Source organism: Muscardinus avellanarius, assembly GCF_963383645.1.
Source record: "Muscardinus avellanarius genome assembly, chromosome: 6".
Lineage (NCBI taxonomy): Eukaryota > Metazoa > Chordata > Mammalia > Rodentia > Gliridae > Muscardinus > Muscardinus avellanarius.
The window spans coordinates 119,461,918-119,478,409 of NC_137791.1; the positions used below are offsets into that span (position 1 = coordinate 119,461,918).

Here is a 16,492-nt window from a genome sequence, read left to right on the forward strand (position 1 = left end):
AAACTTATTATGAAACTACTCTTTTGGAAAAATAAATTAAGATTGAGTCACTGAAGGCTAGATTTGTGAAACACAATTCTGGAAGCTCTTTTTCATCCTGGGATTCTTCAATTAAAAACAGAAAATTTTTTGGTCTGCACTTTAAACAGCCTGCATTTTAAAGCAAATGCTGGTGTTTCTGAGAACTCAGAGCGCCTTTGGGAGACTAAAGGCAACCAGGAGCCCGGTGAGTTATGGCCGTCGGGAGAGTGTTTGGAACCTCCGGCAGACTTGGATGAGCCCAGAGACAGAGAGGAGGAGTTTTTAGACATCGTGATTTTAATTAAAAGAACACAGCTGCGTTCTGTGAGTCCTTTTACATCCCAGAGAAGGAGGACTTGGAGCACCATTTCGAACACCAACCAAACCTCTTTAGTCAACTGGCACTTTCTGGCTTCTACACCCTTCCAGGTCTTCTGCACTTTTGTTATTTTTAGGGAGCCAGGCAAGGGGTAGGGCGAGAAGCCACTGGGACTCTTCCCCAGGTCTTCAAACAGCAGCTCAATGCTGTCGTCCTTGCATATAGGAAGCTCTGGAGCCGTGAGCAGAGACTCGCGCTGAGCGGTCTGCTTATATGCACAACCTCAGTAGACGTTCCTTTGTTTTACCCACTAGGAGCCTGAAGCTCCATCTTCCGGATCAAGGTCACACAGCTAACCTTGAGCAGTTCATGGATCTGAAGCCTGGTCTGCCTCACCTTGCTCTGCCCCAGGATGGCTCGCTCACTGTCCGCTAGAGCCCCTGGGCTCCACCAGCCCTGGGTCACTGCCTGCTGCGGTTGCAAAGGCAGCTACCTCCTGGTTCCCAGAGAAACAGTCCACCTCCTACCTGCCCCTGCCCTGAACCCGCATGCACTAGTCAGCCCAGGGGTTCCCCCCACGGCCTTCAGAGGGGCCTTGAGGCAAGGCTAGACCACCCCTACTCTTAAGCCAAAAGGCTTTAATAAGGCTGCTGTGCATCCAGAGTGGGGGGAGGGGCATCCTCTGAAGTTAACATGTTAACGTTCACTTTGTGCTAGGCCAAGTGCATAGCAATCATAATATAGGAAACAAAGACACTTGCTCAAAGCCACTCAGCAAGGAGGTGGCATCTCAGTTCCAACATCTTGTCTTAGGTGCCATTAAGAGGGACATTCAGCTGGGCATGGTGGTGCACACTTATAATCCCAGCATTTGGGAGGCTGAGACAGGAGGATCACGGTTCAAGGACAGCCTCACTACTTAGTGAAGCCCTTTGTCACTCTCTGAGACCCTGTTTCAAAAATAAAAGAATAACCTTGACTCAGCCTCCCAGGAAACTTTACTTTTTTTTAACCTCCATTAGTGTGTGTGTGTGTGTGTGTGTGTGTGTGTGTGTGTGTGTGTGTGTGTTTTAAGGAGATTCTTCCTCCTCTAGATTTCTCTAGCTCCCGCCCGCCCATGCCAGCTATCTGGCCTCTGGGGACATTTTCACTCTGCTCCTTGGCACTTGTGTCTGACCCGTTAACACAGCCAGTCGGTAGTAGGTCAGGGAGAGAGGTGGATGAGGAGCACCGACCCATCATGGTACGTTAGGAGAGAAGGTGTCCTCTGTCTTCAGAGCCCAGAGGTCACCATACCTGCTTGCTGAGCTGTGGCGAGCTGTCCAGCCAAGAGATACAGCTCTCCCTGGCCGGAAGCATCCTCTAGTTCACTCCACAGGGGGCTGGCGAAGCCACTGAGACCACAGCGGAGGGCTTGCTTTGGTTTCTAAAACGGTAGCCTTCCCTATAGGGAGTGCAGTGCCAGGTCTGAACCTGCAGGGGCGCTGTTTCCCAACAGGGATGAACAGAGGTGAGTACCAGCACAGGCAATCACAGGGATCATAGGGCCCTGGGCAGGTAAGTCTGAAGCACCACCTCAAATAAAACAAAGCGGGCTGCTTTCCTGAGGGGGCTGTTCTGAGCGCGTTGGAAGAGCAGCATTGCCCTAAACCACTGGACCCAGGCATCCCTTCCTCACAGAGAAATTTGCATGACAGTGTTGAGTCTGTTGATAATGGAGACAGTTGTTTCAGCTTTTTTGTCTTGATTTTTTTCCTTCTTTCCTGGGGATTGAACCCAGGGGCTCCCGTGCTACATCCCCGGCCCTTTTTTATTTTTTAATTTTGATGCAGGGTCTTGGTAGATTGCTGACGGGTCTCGATAAGTTGCTGAGGCTGGCCTTGAACCTATAACCTTCCTGTTCCAACCTCCCAAGTTCTGGGATTATAGACATCTGCCACCATACATGGCCTGCCTTGGCTTTTTGAAAGTCAGGTCTCACCAGATTTGTTTAACTTGTAGATATCCTTTGGCCAACCTTGCAAAGCTCTTTATCCCCAGGAAGATGTATGAGGAGCTTTGCATCCTAGCTATAGCATCTGTGAGCCAGAGGCTTCTGGAGTCTCAAGTCAAAGGGGCCAGGATGGGGGCGGTACTTTGCTCTTGACCTCCCCCTCCCTCTCTAGTGCTCTAGAAGTGACCGGAGTGGGGCGTTAGGGGGGGAAGGATACAAGGGTCATGACGGTTGATGATTCCCACAAGGCATTTTACTTATAAACACGTCTTTTTTGACGCCCATCCCCACCCCAGATTTTGTGGTCCACCAGACTCTGCCTTACCAGTCGGTGTCAGTGGACACGTTCAATTCCAAGAATGATGTCTACGTGGCCATCGCTCAGCCCAGCATGGAGAACTGCATGGTGTTGGAGTGGGACCACATTGAAATGAACTTCCGGAGCTATGACAACATCACAGGTGCGCAACTGTCACCCAATGGGGTGATCTGATTTCTGCCTCTCATGTGGCCAGGGAGAGAAGAAATGTCCTCGGTGCTCTGGGGGCAGAGCAGGGTGCTCAGCCTGGGTTGGAACTGGGGACCCAGCACACCCTTGCTCTCGCTTTAATGTTTTCTGAGGACGCTCAGTTATTGGTGAGAAGAGGAACCCCATGGAGTGACTGTGAGCATCCATTTGATGTGAGAGAGGGAGGGAGGATGCAGGTGAGGTGGGAAATACCTCTAGTAGAGTGACGAGGTCTCTCAAGAAACCCACGGCCCCGCACAGCGATGGCAGCCTGTCTGTCCCCACTTCTAAACGGTTGTGACTTTTGTTAAGCTGATTGTTAGCTGGTATGCTAATGTGCACATACACATGTGCTTGTGTGTGCACATGGGCGCACACACATGCACACATCCTCCAGTGTCTTCCTCGTGCCCCCTTGCCAGGTCTCTGTGGTCACTGTTTTCATTTAATAAGTACATTTACAAAATAAGCATAAACAGATGCCTAAATCCAGGCCACTGGGATTTGATTTAATTAATGCTTCTTTCAGTACTGTCATGGGATCCCAGTGTCTCAGCGATCCTGAAAACAGACTGTCTGCTTGCTTTTTAAATAAGTGCATAAAATTTAAATCAAAAGAATCTTTTCAGTGACTTCTCAGTTATCCAAGTGCAAATCTGATACTAATGCTAACTTTATAGACAGTTCCACGGAAGCCTAATTATCACTCCTTGAGAGGGTCTCCTGTTGCGGAGGAGCCTGCCCAGGTAGGATTTCTGGGTTGGGAGGCTGGTAGGAGTCTGTCAGCGCGGCAGTGCAGCAGGTGCTGGGACGTAGGGAGGCCAGAGTGCCGGTTCACCCCTGGGGGGAGAACTGCTAATGAGCCTGATCTCGTCTGGAAATGTGCGTCTGGATGCCGCAAGAAGCCATTTCAGAGGCGCGGCTGCTGTGGCGCTCCCTGGGCCATCTGGCTTCCTAGTGCTGAGCTCGCTTTCCTGAGCAGCGCTGGAAATGCAGACTCAGCGCAGAGCAGCTCGGGTAGAGCTGCCGGGAAGCCCAGGCTCAGGCCCTGGAGCCCTCCTCCTTATCCAAGGGTGTGTCTGCTTCCCTCTTTTTTTGAGGGGGAGGGTCCTGGGGGTTGAACTCAGGCACACTTTACCTTCAAGCTACAGCCCCAGCCGTTTTTATTTTGAACAGGGTCTCCCTAAGTTGCTGAGGCTGGCTTCCAACCTGGAATCCTCCTGTCTCAGCCTCCCAGGCATTGGGATTACAGGCACACATCCCATGCCCAGCTGCCTTTTTCCAGACTTGGGAGGTGGTGGAGGGATGAATGGCTGGCCTGTCTTTCTTCCTCCCTCCTCAGGGCAGGAGGCAGGAGCAGCCTGGAGCTCTGATCAACATGAGGCCATTCCTGCTGCTCGTGGTGCTGGGCCCCAGTTATCTCACTGGCCACCCACAACAGCTCTTGGAGCTCTGACTGGGGGTTCAGTCATAGGTGGTGTACAGACTTTAAAGTGCTCAGGTTTTTGACAACCAGTGAGCGTGGATTATATTCTTTTGGTGTTCTGGAGATTGAACCCAGGGCCATTCTACCTCTGAGCTACACCCCCAGTCTTTTTATTTTTGTTTTGAAACAATCCTCATTTAACTTGCTCAGGCTGGCTTTGAACCTGTGATCCTCCCATTAGGGTTGTGGGTGTGCACCACCACACCTGGGGAGCATAAATTGCACTTTCCCCCATGCTAGGAAGTAGCTGTGGCTGCTGAGGCTGGGTTTCACGATCCATGAAATGAAGGCAGATGCGCCTCTTGCAAGCGCGCCGAGGCTTCTCTGAGCCCGTACAGAGCATGCGCAGCCTCACACATGATCAGATAGAGGCTCAGACCTGGCGAGGTCCTCCATGTCCATTTAGGAACACAGCCCAGGATGTGTCAGGGTGGCGGCTACCTCTTGCTTATCCCCAGTTGATGTTGGTAGGGAAGGATGGTGCTAACCTTGTGATGGACTGCACAGGGCGGCCCTCCACATCCATCCCTCCATTCCTTCATTCATTTATTCACAAAGGTTTCTTCAGCACTTATGTCAAGACAGGCACATTCTAGGTGCTGGGGACAGAGCAGGAAGAAGCCAGGGACAAACCTCTGCACTGTGGGAGTTCAGATCACGATGGAAGATGGAGAGAGCAAAGAATGACAAGTAACTGTGAGGTATAAGCACGGATTAGAAGGCAGCGTGCTCAGGAGGAGAAATGAGGCAAGCAAGGGAAATCTGGAGCACTGATGTGAGAAGACGGGAACTCTGGGGAGAATTCCAGTAAGGGTCTCATTACGAAGGCGTTATTTGGATAGGATTTGGGGGACACTCATGGTTGATCTCTCTGCGGCTGGGAAGCAGCACTGCAGGCTGGGCACAGCAAGGACAAAGGCGCAGACATGGGAGGGCGTCCATCCTATTTGATGAGCCCCCAGGGAGGAGCCCAGAAAGCTGCAGTGAGGAGCCAGGAGCGTGGGAACCTGGCTTTCCCAGGTGGGACTTGGGCTGCTGTGTGCTCTGCAAAGCCACTGAGGGTTTTGTACAGAGCCAGCATGGCTGTCCAGGAAGATGGAACCTGGAACAAAGGCTGGCTTGAGAGCAGCCTCTGCAGGCAGTGGGGGAAGAGGTAGGAAGTGAAAGCAACTCTGTAAGAAGCTATTGCAGGAATCCAGGACCCAGGCAAGTAGCGATGGCCTGGACTTGGCCAAGGCTGCAAATATGGGGGCAGGAAGAGGCCAGGGGCCCCAGAGTGTGTGTGACCAGGTCACTGGAGTGGGTGTGGCCAGGGCCCCTGGAGTGGGTGTGGCCAGGGCCCCTGGAGTGGGTGTGGCCAGGACTACTGGAGTGGGTGTGGCCAGGACTACTGGAATGGGTGTGGCCAGGACCACTGGAGTAGGTGTGACTGGGGCCATTGGATTGGATGTGACCAGGGTCACTGGAGTGGGTATGACCAGGGCCCCTGGAGTGGGTGTGGCCAGCGTCACTGGAGTGGGTGTGGCCAAGTCATTGGAGTGGGCATGGTCACCATCCCTGGAGTGGGTGTGGCCGGGGTCATTGGAGTGGGTGTGACCGGGGTCACTGGAGTGGATGTGACCAGGGTCACTGGAGTGGGTATGACCAGGACCCCCAGAGTGGGTGTGGCCAGGGCCTCCAGAGTGGGTGTGGCCAGGGCCAGAGCTTGGCTAGCCCTTGCTAGTTTCCAGGCACTCTCCCCTTCAGTCTCTAAATCTGAATCTTGAGAGCTGGGGAGCCCTGACTTGAAGCCTACCTGGGTCCTCTTTTACAGCCAAGCCCCAAGTGGACCACAGCCCTGTAATGTTGGGCATAGGAGCTCCACCTTCAGGCTGGTGTCTGACCATCTGGCTCCAGCTCTTCCTAGTTGGTGACCCGCGCATGACATGATCGTTGGGTGGGCGTGGCTGTCTTTCAGCAGCTAAGGTTGAGCCTGGTGTGAAAGCAGGAGCACAGCCCTTGGGGCCTCCTGCCTTGAACAAGAACAAGAGGAACGAGGTGGCGTGGGTGGTCCTCCCTCCCTGGGCATGCGTTCCTCATTCGTCCTCTTGCCTGCCTGTGGGTGATCTCAGAGTCCATAAAGGCTGCAAAGACGTTTCTCGGTCTGTAACTGCAAGACTGGGGCTCTGAGGGATCACAGGGGCACCTGTTTCTCCTTTTGGGGGCCTGGTAATCTTGGTGTAAATGGCATGGCTCCAGCTGTCATCTGTCTTTGAGGAGGAAAAAACCTCATAGTCACGTTTGTTCCTTCTTCTCTTTGTTTTCTTCTGCTTCACATCCTCAGCTCCTGCCTTGGGTTTATTTTGTTTGCTTTATGATTTCTGCATGCTGTGTCGTTTCGACCTGCAATCCCACTTCTACATCAACACATGCACACACGCACAACGCACGCACACACGCACACACGTACACATGCTGATCACTGCTGCTACTAACAACTCCACAGGTTAAAGTGTGTACCTGACAGAGATGCTATAGAGTATCTCTAGGAAAGAATTTCTTTCTGTTTTCTGTGCCCCTTCAGCTGTGACAAGCAGACCTCTAGGACTCTTCTGGGCAGCAGGGCTTCCACAGCCAGGCCACTCAGGAGGGAACAGGAGGCGTGTGCTCCACCAGTGCTTTCAGGGAGGAAATTGATGCAGCTTCTGAAGAATGTTTTGACAGTTTAAGCCCCAAAGCCTTAAAATTAATGCATAACATTCGCCCCAGCAATTCTTATATTTAAGAACACCACCAGATGGTATCAAAACATGTTATTTAATAATATGATACGGGAAACATGTTATTTGACAATAATGGAAAATTAGAAATAACTGCTATGTTCAACGGTAGGGAGTTTGTTGAGTAAAATATGGTGTATCCATGCAATAGAGTTCTGTATAGTAGTTAAAGAATTAAGTTGTAGAAGACCCAATAACCTGAGAAAAATGTTTACAATCTAAAAGTCAAGTGAAAAAAGTAGATTCTAAAAAGCATGTGTCAAGTATAAGCCCTGTTTTTTTTTTAAGAAGAAGAATATTTTAATTTGGGTATAGATTAAAGATAAGGGAAATATATCAAGAGACTAAATGTTATTTTATGTTTGCAGTGCAAGTGGGTTTTATTTTCCTCTTTGTGCTTTTTGGTACTTTGGTGGTAGGGTTTAGACTAGAGTTAGACTACCTGGATTTGAATCCCAGGCCTCACCACATATTAGTTGTGTGACTTTGTATAAATTGTTGAACATTTTTGTGCCTCTTTATCCTTAGTAAAATAGGGATGCTGATGATAAAAAATTGTGTCTGCCTCCAATGGTGATTATAAAGGTTAAATGAGCAAGTACAGGTAAAAGTGCTTAGAATAGTACTGATCATGCCGGGCGTGGTGGCGCACGCTTGTAATCCCCGCACTTGGGAGGTGGAGACAGGAGGATCGCGCAGGTTCGAAGTCAGCCGCGCTGGCTTAAGAGACCCTGTTTCCAAATAAAAATATAAAATAGGTCTGGGAGTGTAGCCCAGAGGTAGAAGGGTTCCCAGGAACCCCAGTACCACCAAAAAAAAAAATAGTACTGATCATTAGTCCTCATTTCATAGATCTTGTTATAATTTTTGTGATCTGCTTTGGTAAACATTTAACATCTTTTTACACAGAAAAAAAAAATGCGGTAGTTTGTTTTAAACAAAGGAAAAGGGTCAGGTTGTTGGAAGAAGTCCAGAATCAGGAAAGAGAAAAGTAAATACCACTCTGAAAGCTGTTGATTCTCCACTGTCTGCTCTTTGCCTCAGTTAATCCTCAGGACTGAAACTGGGTCATTACCCTTGTAGTTAACAAACCAAATTCATTTTGGTCCAAATAACCTAGAATATTAAGGGAAGGAGATGACTTTTAATGGAATGATAGAAGGAGGGCCAGGAGTCTTTGCGATGTGGGGGTCCTCTTGTCTCCTGGGTGGCCTTCAGGAAGAGAGAAGTAAGGAGGGTGTCCAGGTATAGTGTGGGACAGGATGGCGGGGAATGACGTGGGGAGGTGGGTCACTGAACATGGCCCACTTTCTCTGCAGTTCTCTTTTCTTCTATGTTTTGTGCTGCTATAGAGATTAAACCCAGGGCCATTCTACCTCCAAGCTGCCCCCTCACTAAGTTGCTGAGAGCCTCCCTAACTTGCTGAGACTGGCTTTGAACCTGCGATCCTCCTGTCTCAGCCTCCCAAGTATTGGGATTATAGGCATGCACCTCCATGCCTGGCAGTATTGATAATTTCTTATACGTAAATAGCATTATTTCTTTTTCTTTTTTGTGGTACTAGGGATGGAACCCAGGGGCTTTCTACTTCTGGAATAAATCTCCAGACCTATTATATATTTATTTATTTATTTATTTATTTATTTATCTGGAACCAGGGTCTCACTAAGTTGCTGAGAGCCTCACTAAGTAGCTGAGGCTGGCTTCGAACCTGTGCGATCCTCCTGTCTCAGCCTCCCAAGTGCAGGGATTACAAGCATGCGCCACCACACCCAGCTTGTACATAGGATTATTTAAGCTATTTCCTTCATCAAGTGTCCTTCCCTTTCCCATCTCCTTCCCTTCATTCCTTTTCACAAATTTATTGGAACCCTTCCGCACTTATCTAGAGTCTCTTCTATTTCCCAATTTCCCGCTAGTTTTCGCATATGAGAGAAACATATGCAACCTTTACTTTTTCAGACTGGCTGATCTCACTTAGCATAATATCTTCCAGCTCCATCCATTTTACTGCAAACGACATAATTTTGTTCTCTATGGCCGAGTACAGTTCCACGGTGTGAATATACGGCAGTTTCATTATCCATTTATCTGTAGACGGACACCTAGGCTGGCTGTACAATTTGGCTGTTGTGAATTGTGCTGCTATAAACATAGATATGCATGTCTCACTATAATATTCTGAATTTGATTCCTTTGGAATGACACAGAGCAGTGGTATAGCTGGGTCATGTGGTGGTTGCATTCTCTGGGGCCTCTTTTATAAGAGCATTAATTCTATTCCCAATCACCTCCCCAAAGCTCTACTTTCTAGCACTTTGGAGGTTGGTGCTCAACTTATGAATTTGGGGGGAGTATTCGGGGTACCGACATCTCTTTGAGGCTTTGCTTTTGATTCGTTTGAGTATGTATCAGAAAGTGGAAAGCCGGGATGGTGGTGCATGCTTATAATCCCTGCATTCGGGAGGCTGAGGCAGGAAGATCGCAGTTTGCGGACAGCCTCAGCTACCTAGTGAGGCCCTTTGCAACTCAGTGAGACCCTATTTCAAAAATATAAAGACTAAAAAATAGGGCTGGGGGTGTGCTTGGAGGTGCAGTGCCCCTGGGTTCCCTCCCCAGTACTGAAAAAAAAAAAAGAAGAAAAAGAAAAAAAGAAAAAAGTGTAGCTGCTGAGTCATGGTAATTTCATGTTCATGTTTTTAAGGAGCCGCCACGGTTTTCCACAGCGACTGCGCCATTGCACATTCCCCTTGGCCATGCAGGGTATTTCGATTTTCCGCAGCGGTGCAGTTCCTCTGTAGCCTCACTAACGCCCTCTCTTTCTCTTGGCGCAGGCCAGTCCATCGTGGGCTGCAAGGCCATCCTCATCGATGACCAGGTCTTCGTGGTGGTGGCCCAGCTCTTTGGCGGCTCCCACATTTACAAATACGACGAGAGCTGGACCAAGTTTGTCAAGTTCCAGGACATAGAAGTGTCTCGCATTTCCAAGCCCAACGACATCGAGCTGTTTCAGATAGACGACGAGACGTTCTTCATCATCGCAGACAGCTCGAAGGCGGGTCTGTCGACAGTTTACAAATGGAACAGCAAAGGCTTCTACTCTTACCAGTCTCTCCATGAGTGGTTCCGGGACACTGACGCGGAGTTTGTGGACATTGATGGGAAATCGCATCTCATCCTGTCCAGCCGCTCCCAGGTCCCCATCATCCTTCAGTGGAATAAAAGCTCCAAGAAGTTCGTCCCCCATGGCGACATTCCCAACATGGAGGACGTGCTGGCCGTGAAGAGCTTCAGGATGGAGAACCACCTGTACCTTTCCCTCACCCGCTTCATCGGGGACTCCCGGGTCATGCGGTGGAATAGTAAGCAGTTTGTGGAGATCCAGGCGCTTCCATCCCGGGGCGCCATGACCCTGCAGCCCTTCTCTTTTAAAGATAATCACTACCTGGCCCTGGGGAGTGACTACACATTCTCGCAGATATACCAGTGGGATAAAGAGAGGCAGCTCTTCAAAAAGTTCAAGGAGATTTACGTGCAGGCGCCTCGTTCCTTCACCGCCGTCTCCACCGACAGGAGAGATTTCTTTTTTGCCTCCAGTTTCAAAGGGAAGACAAAGATTTTCGAACACATAATCGTTGACTTAAGTTTGTGAGGGTATGGCGGGTGAATTGAAAAGACGCGTAGTGTTAGTGCGCACCTGAGAGGAACAAGAAGAATTTAAATAATAAAAATCAAATGAGCCAAGCTCAGCGCTGTGAAATTAAAATTTTAAAATGTACTGGGGAAATAGTTAGAAATTTTCAAACTTTTAGAGTTTTCACACTCTAATCAGGGATTGCATCGATTGGCTAACTGCATGTCATACCCATTCTGCCATTTAAAAAGACATCTTAAGGCCTGCAATTTCCCAAAAAAAGAGTACAGTATTTTCTTTAGCCATCTAGAAAGTAATGTGCTTTTTCTTTCTTTTTACTGAGGAAGGAGGCAATTGAATGAGATGGGCTAGATCTTAGAGTGAAGTTAAAAAAAAAAAAAGAACCAAGCCTATGGACCCTTCTCATTCCATAGTAACCATCTTTTTGATAAGAACTGTTAAAACCAAAGTCAGCTAAAAGGATTTGCTGATGATTAGTTTAAAAATCTTAGAACACTCACTCAGCAGTGCTATTTTGAGCCACCCGAGTTTCCTGAAAGTCATGCCCAGCCTTCCAGAATACTCCTTAGTACCAGAACCGTGGCTCTTCTGTTGGCTCGTATGGATGGATGCTTGTCGTGGATGTGTTAACAACTTAACGTTTAACGTTGCTTCCTCTGCCACAAAGAAAGCTTCTAGGCGGCACATGTCTAGGCCCAGCATGGGTTGTGGGCCCAGCAGCGAGACAAAGGAATTTTCCCCTCTTCCTCCTGGTTCAGAGCTGACCCGTGTGGCCGCAGGAGCAGTAATGCTCGTTTGATGCGCTCTGTGACTCATCTGCTTCTCCAAGCCCATCCTTTGAGTTTGTGGGGAACCAACAGACAGGCCAAAGACAGAGTGGTGCTTTTCATTCTGCCCTTTAGAGGGACGGAGCGGGTGTTCCCATCGGATGCGCATTTGGTAGAATTTTTGAAGTGAGATTTTGTGGAGTCAAAGGGGACTTGACACAGATCTCGTTGTGCTTTGAAACCCAGAGGTGGCCCTTTGATTTGTGCATGTCTTTGCCCTCTGCACAACTTAATATTGCAAGTAATTGAATAGCAACACGCCTACCTGCCCACTCGCCTACCTCCCTACTCCCAGAACAGTCCTGCTTTGTTGAGTTGCTGGTCTTGCTGCTGCTAGCGCAGCCCTGCTGAAAGTGCTGCGATACCTAATCACACCTGGGATGCTCGTGACTGGGATGTGCCTTCCTCTCCCAGAACTTTAGCAAAGGGTCCCTGGGGCCCACACACCCACACAGGGCCATGTGGTGGCTGACCATCCCAGGCAGGGTGCTTGCAAGCTGATCAGGAGGGACCAGACAGAGCCAGACAGTTAAATCCCTCTCTCAGGAGACCAGGTGGCACATTCCAAACTGGGCCTCCACTGCAGGCGATGGGGAAGCTCATGGGGTCTGGTTTTGTGGACGTTTCCTAGTGGACATTCTGCCTGGATAGCTGGTTCTCTTCAGAAAGTAAGAAGCGACTGCTTCAAGGGTGGCTCTTTAAAGAGTAACCCAGTGAATTTCTTCTAGCCCCAAAAGTAGGCCCATTGCAGGACGTTGTAGTATTAGATTTTAATGATTATTGGCCACTTCATAAGTATGCAGATGTTTTGCCACAAGTGTGAATGTGTTTGTCAGTTCCAGACTTTTAGCAGTGCAGATGAATCAATAACAGCACTTGAAGACCGAGTCATTGATGTCACATCGACACCCTTGGGTACATTCTGGGAGCACAGGCTGAGGCTCGAGGCCCAGGCAACCAGGGAGTTGAATGAACTAGCTCACCACACTCAGTAGTATGGGTGGTTGGACCTTTTCTACTACATTCCAAGCAAACACTCTTCATGAGAAATTTGCTTTGTTTTCTCTTTTTTTTCTTTTCTTTCTTTGTGTGTGTGTGTGTGTGTCTGTGGTACTGGGGATTGAACCCAGGGGCATTCTACCTCTAAGCTACATCCCCCTCTCTTTTTTGTTTATTTGTTTGTTTGTTTGTTTGTTTGTAACAGTCTCCCTAGGTTTCTGAGAGTCTCACTATGTTGCCAAGGCTGTCCTAAAACCTGTGATCTTCCGGTCTCAGCTTCCCAAGTACGGGGATTATAGGATCCAGCGGTGTTCATGTCTTTAAACATATCATTCCTCCTTCTGCATTCTTTTGCCCTCTTGGTTTCTTTGAATTGACGACAGATGCCCAGATCTCCACCTCTGCAGCCGCAGTGGATGGGTCTACCATCCTGCCGTCTATTCCTGGTGTGTGGAACCCCTCAGGTCGGCCCAGGCAGAAGAATGGGCACTTGGCAACAGTATAGGAAACACTAAGACAGACCCAGCACTTGTGCCGGGTCCAAATGATGCTCCCGATCGCAGCCACCTGTAGAAGAGACAAAAGGCATCCTTGCGCAGTTCCACAAGGCAGTGTGCTGACTTCTCAGCCTGGCCTGGCAGAGGGAGGTTAGGGAGGAGCCATCTGCACTCAACACGCGGGTGGCCGCTGCTTAGAATCTAGACAACTGGGAAACACAGGTGCCGGGTTGGGTGTTAGGGGGTGTAAGAGCGACCTCAGAAGGCGGTGAGGTAGGGTGTAAGATGGTGGGTAGTCCGGCCACCGCAATCAAGTTTCCTTCTTAAACAAGTTTATGCAAGATTAGAGTCTGCAGTCTCGAGTTCTGTGCTATGGGAGGAGATATTTGTTCTGGCCAACTTAGCAAAGAGCGTAGATGTTCTTGGCAAGGTGGTGGAAGCTCTGCTCCGTTAATCTTACTGCTCCATCCCATGGATCCCTGAAGTTTTAAGCAATTTCTGTAAGAAGCTCTTTTCCCCCCAGTAATAATGCAAAACAATCAAATGATGAAACAACAACCCCAAAAACCCAAAGCAGAGAACCACTTGGGATCTCTCATGGATCCATGAGGGGAGGCTGCACTCAATTCTTCCTTCCTTCCTGTTGCCCTTTGGGACGGCCACCTGCTCAGCTTGTCTGGTTTTTCTGTTTTTTTTGTGTGTGTGTAATCTTTGAGGCTAGACCTGGATGGATCCCTCCACACAGCCATGTGACTTTAAGGCCATTGCTTAAAGCTGTAACTTGTCCCCAGGCGCCAAAGGGCTGAAAGTAGGTTTCCATAAAGACAAAAACAAACCTCAGAGGTAAAGAGTACTGTGTTCTTGGTCGGTGGATAAGATTACCTGGCAAAGCTTCATATTTCTTCCATGTACATTTTCTGTGTACATTTGTGTTCATCTCATCCGCCATAAATAGTTCTTTTGTTTACTGGAGGGCAGGCATCCTTCTAATTGCAGAGAGAAGGAAATAGACACAGAATCTAAGTGGTTTTTTTGCCTGCCCATGTGTATCCAATAGTGAGAGGCAAAACTAGAACTTTTCCTCCAAACAGCAGGCGCTATGTTTTCTAACTCTGACACTCTGCTGCGCCCTCCCCCAAGAAAGACTCTCATTGTTATCACGGTGGCTGTGAATATCACAGCACCTTCAGATAAAATAACAAGCACAACAGAATGTGCGCAGCCAGGAGGAAAACCACGTTGAATAGACAGCATTCAACTGGTCATTTAACAACGAACCGACGTTATGAAACTGCGGTGGCACTAGAGGCCCCACCCTCCAAAGTCTTTCAGAAAATTCAGATAGTTTTGTGTCGTCCTAAAGAGGAGATTTCTAAGCGGCACGGCTGTTTCTCCTCCCGTAGAGCTATGGGAGAGATGCCGAGGTTCGACACATCTGGTTCTTGTCACGATGTCCACCAGATAAACAGGAGGAGTTCGGTGGGAGAAAAATTAAAAACCCGATGCACCAGCGGTGATGAATTGCTCCGGGCCCTCGTCAGCCCAGAGGGAGCACACTGAAAATGACAGTATTGCATTTTTCTTCCCCATGGAGTGAGAGGCTGGGTATTTTTAGGAAGGAAATCAGTGTGGGATGCAAGAGGTTTGGCTGCCAGGATCACTCACGATGGAAATTTCTCTGGCCAGGAGTATAATGAAAGAGAGATGAAGGTCTGCGGGAGGGGCTCTGTGTGCACATCACCTAAAGAAAATCTCTAGCAGGCTTCCCCATCCTGTAGCAGAGTTATCAGCTCCTCGCGGGTAGCTTTGGGAGAAAGTTATTTAATTAGACGGTGGCCAATGATTCCATTCTGTGGTGCGCTGGAATGCGGCATCGAGTTGCAGACGCAATGGGAGAGATGGTTGGGTTCTGGGGCGCCGTGGGGTGGGCAGGAATTCAGCGCCAAGTGGCGGCAGAGGAAAGTTTGGGGGAAGTGGAAATAAACTTGGAAGACAAGAAAAAGTGATCCTAATTTCCTTTGCCTCAGCCAGGCAAGCAGGGTGTGGGATGACCAGGCAAATTAACAGCAACCTGATGATGCCCCTGTTTTGATGCTCATGCAAATAAGAATTCTATTGTCAGGCTTAGGAACTCTTGCCCTGACTGTCTCCATTGCTCGTATCGGAATCCATCTTTTTCTAGTAGGAAACTATGCATTCCCTACCCATGCCTTTGACTATCAGGAATGTATAAGAACTGTGATAAAATAGGCCACTATGCCATTCGGTACTATTTTATGTATTTTAAATGCATAACTTAGGCAAACTAAGAGCGGTTTATATGCATATGAAAATAAATTGAGCAGTCTGTGGGCAACAACGGGTGCATTTTAAGGCTGTACATATACATTTAGCTCTTTTTGGTAAGTAGAGTTCGCACATGACATGCCTCTTAATTCGATATATTCTGTGAGTCTATGAATAAAAAGTAGTTCATGCCTAACATCTCTGGTCTGCTTGGCATAAAGGTGTCTGCTAAAGTCACAGAGGCGAAGGGACATCTGTACTGGGCTGTGGGATGGGGGACACGGAAATATCTCTGTGGCTCACTCTTCTGTTCACCTGGGAGATGGGGACCACAGCGACCTTTCTTACTTCTTTGCTTGGAAATTGAAAATTCACTAAAAATTTGCAGAATGTGAACTGAGGAACTTTACAGTATCTCCCTCTGCTCTGTGGCCTCATAATCCTGGGGGGTTGACCGAGAACTTTGGGTACCTCTGATTCTGCCCGCTAATAGGAGGTGAGACTGCAAAGTCCCATTGGTGGGGCTGAAGCCAGAGCTCCTGGAGGGAGGGGTCTTCCACTTTTCCTCTGTGTCTGGGCTCTAACCTGGCACGTAGGTATGCAGTAAATGTTTGCCACACATATCTTAACCTAAGACCCTTTGGGTTCTATTGGACAAAAGGTCAGGAACTCCAAACCACATGGACTGTGCACCTACTGTGTGCCAATATTTTGACATGCTGTGGGGCTTTTAAAAACTGCAAGAATTGCCGTGCGTGGTGGCGCACGCTTGTAATCCCCACGCTTGGGAGGCGGAGACAGGAGGATCGCGCAGATTCGTAGTCAGCCTTGCTGGCTTAGGAGACCCTGTTTCCAAATAAAAAATATAAAATAGGTCTGGGAGTGCAGCCCAGAGGTAGAAGGGCTTCCAGGAACCCCAGGACCACAAAACAAAACAACAAACCTGCAAGAATTGCTGGGCATGGTGGCTCATGCTTGTAATCCCAGCATTTGGGAGGCTGAGACTGGAGGATCGCGGTTCACGGATAGCCTCAGCTGCTTCGTAAGGCACTCCGTAACTTAGTAAGACCCTGTTTTTAAATAAAAATAAAATATAGGGCAGGAGATGTAGCTTGGAGGTCGAATACCCCTGAGTTCCAAAA

General features: G+C 48.7%; 1 protein-coding gene across 1 annotated transcript in view; it reads left to right on the forward strand.

Annotated features, from left to right (window-relative positions):
* LGI2 (leucine rich repeat LGI family member 2) overlaps positions 1 to 10,738 on the forward strand; it is a gene marked incomplete at its 3' end in the record, with an annotated part of 28,606 nt that extends 17,868 nt beyond the window's left edge. Inside the window, exons 7-8 of the mRNA XM_080697663.1 lie at positions 2,630 to 2,794; positions 9,921 to 10,738. Of these exons, the coding sequence (XP_080553789.1) occupies positions 2,630 to 2,794; positions 9,921 to 10,738 (983 nt within the window). The remainder of the gene's footprint in view (positions 1 to 2,629; positions 2,795 to 9,920) is intronic.
* Between the last annotated feature and the right edge of the window lie 5,754 nt (positions 10,739 to 16,492).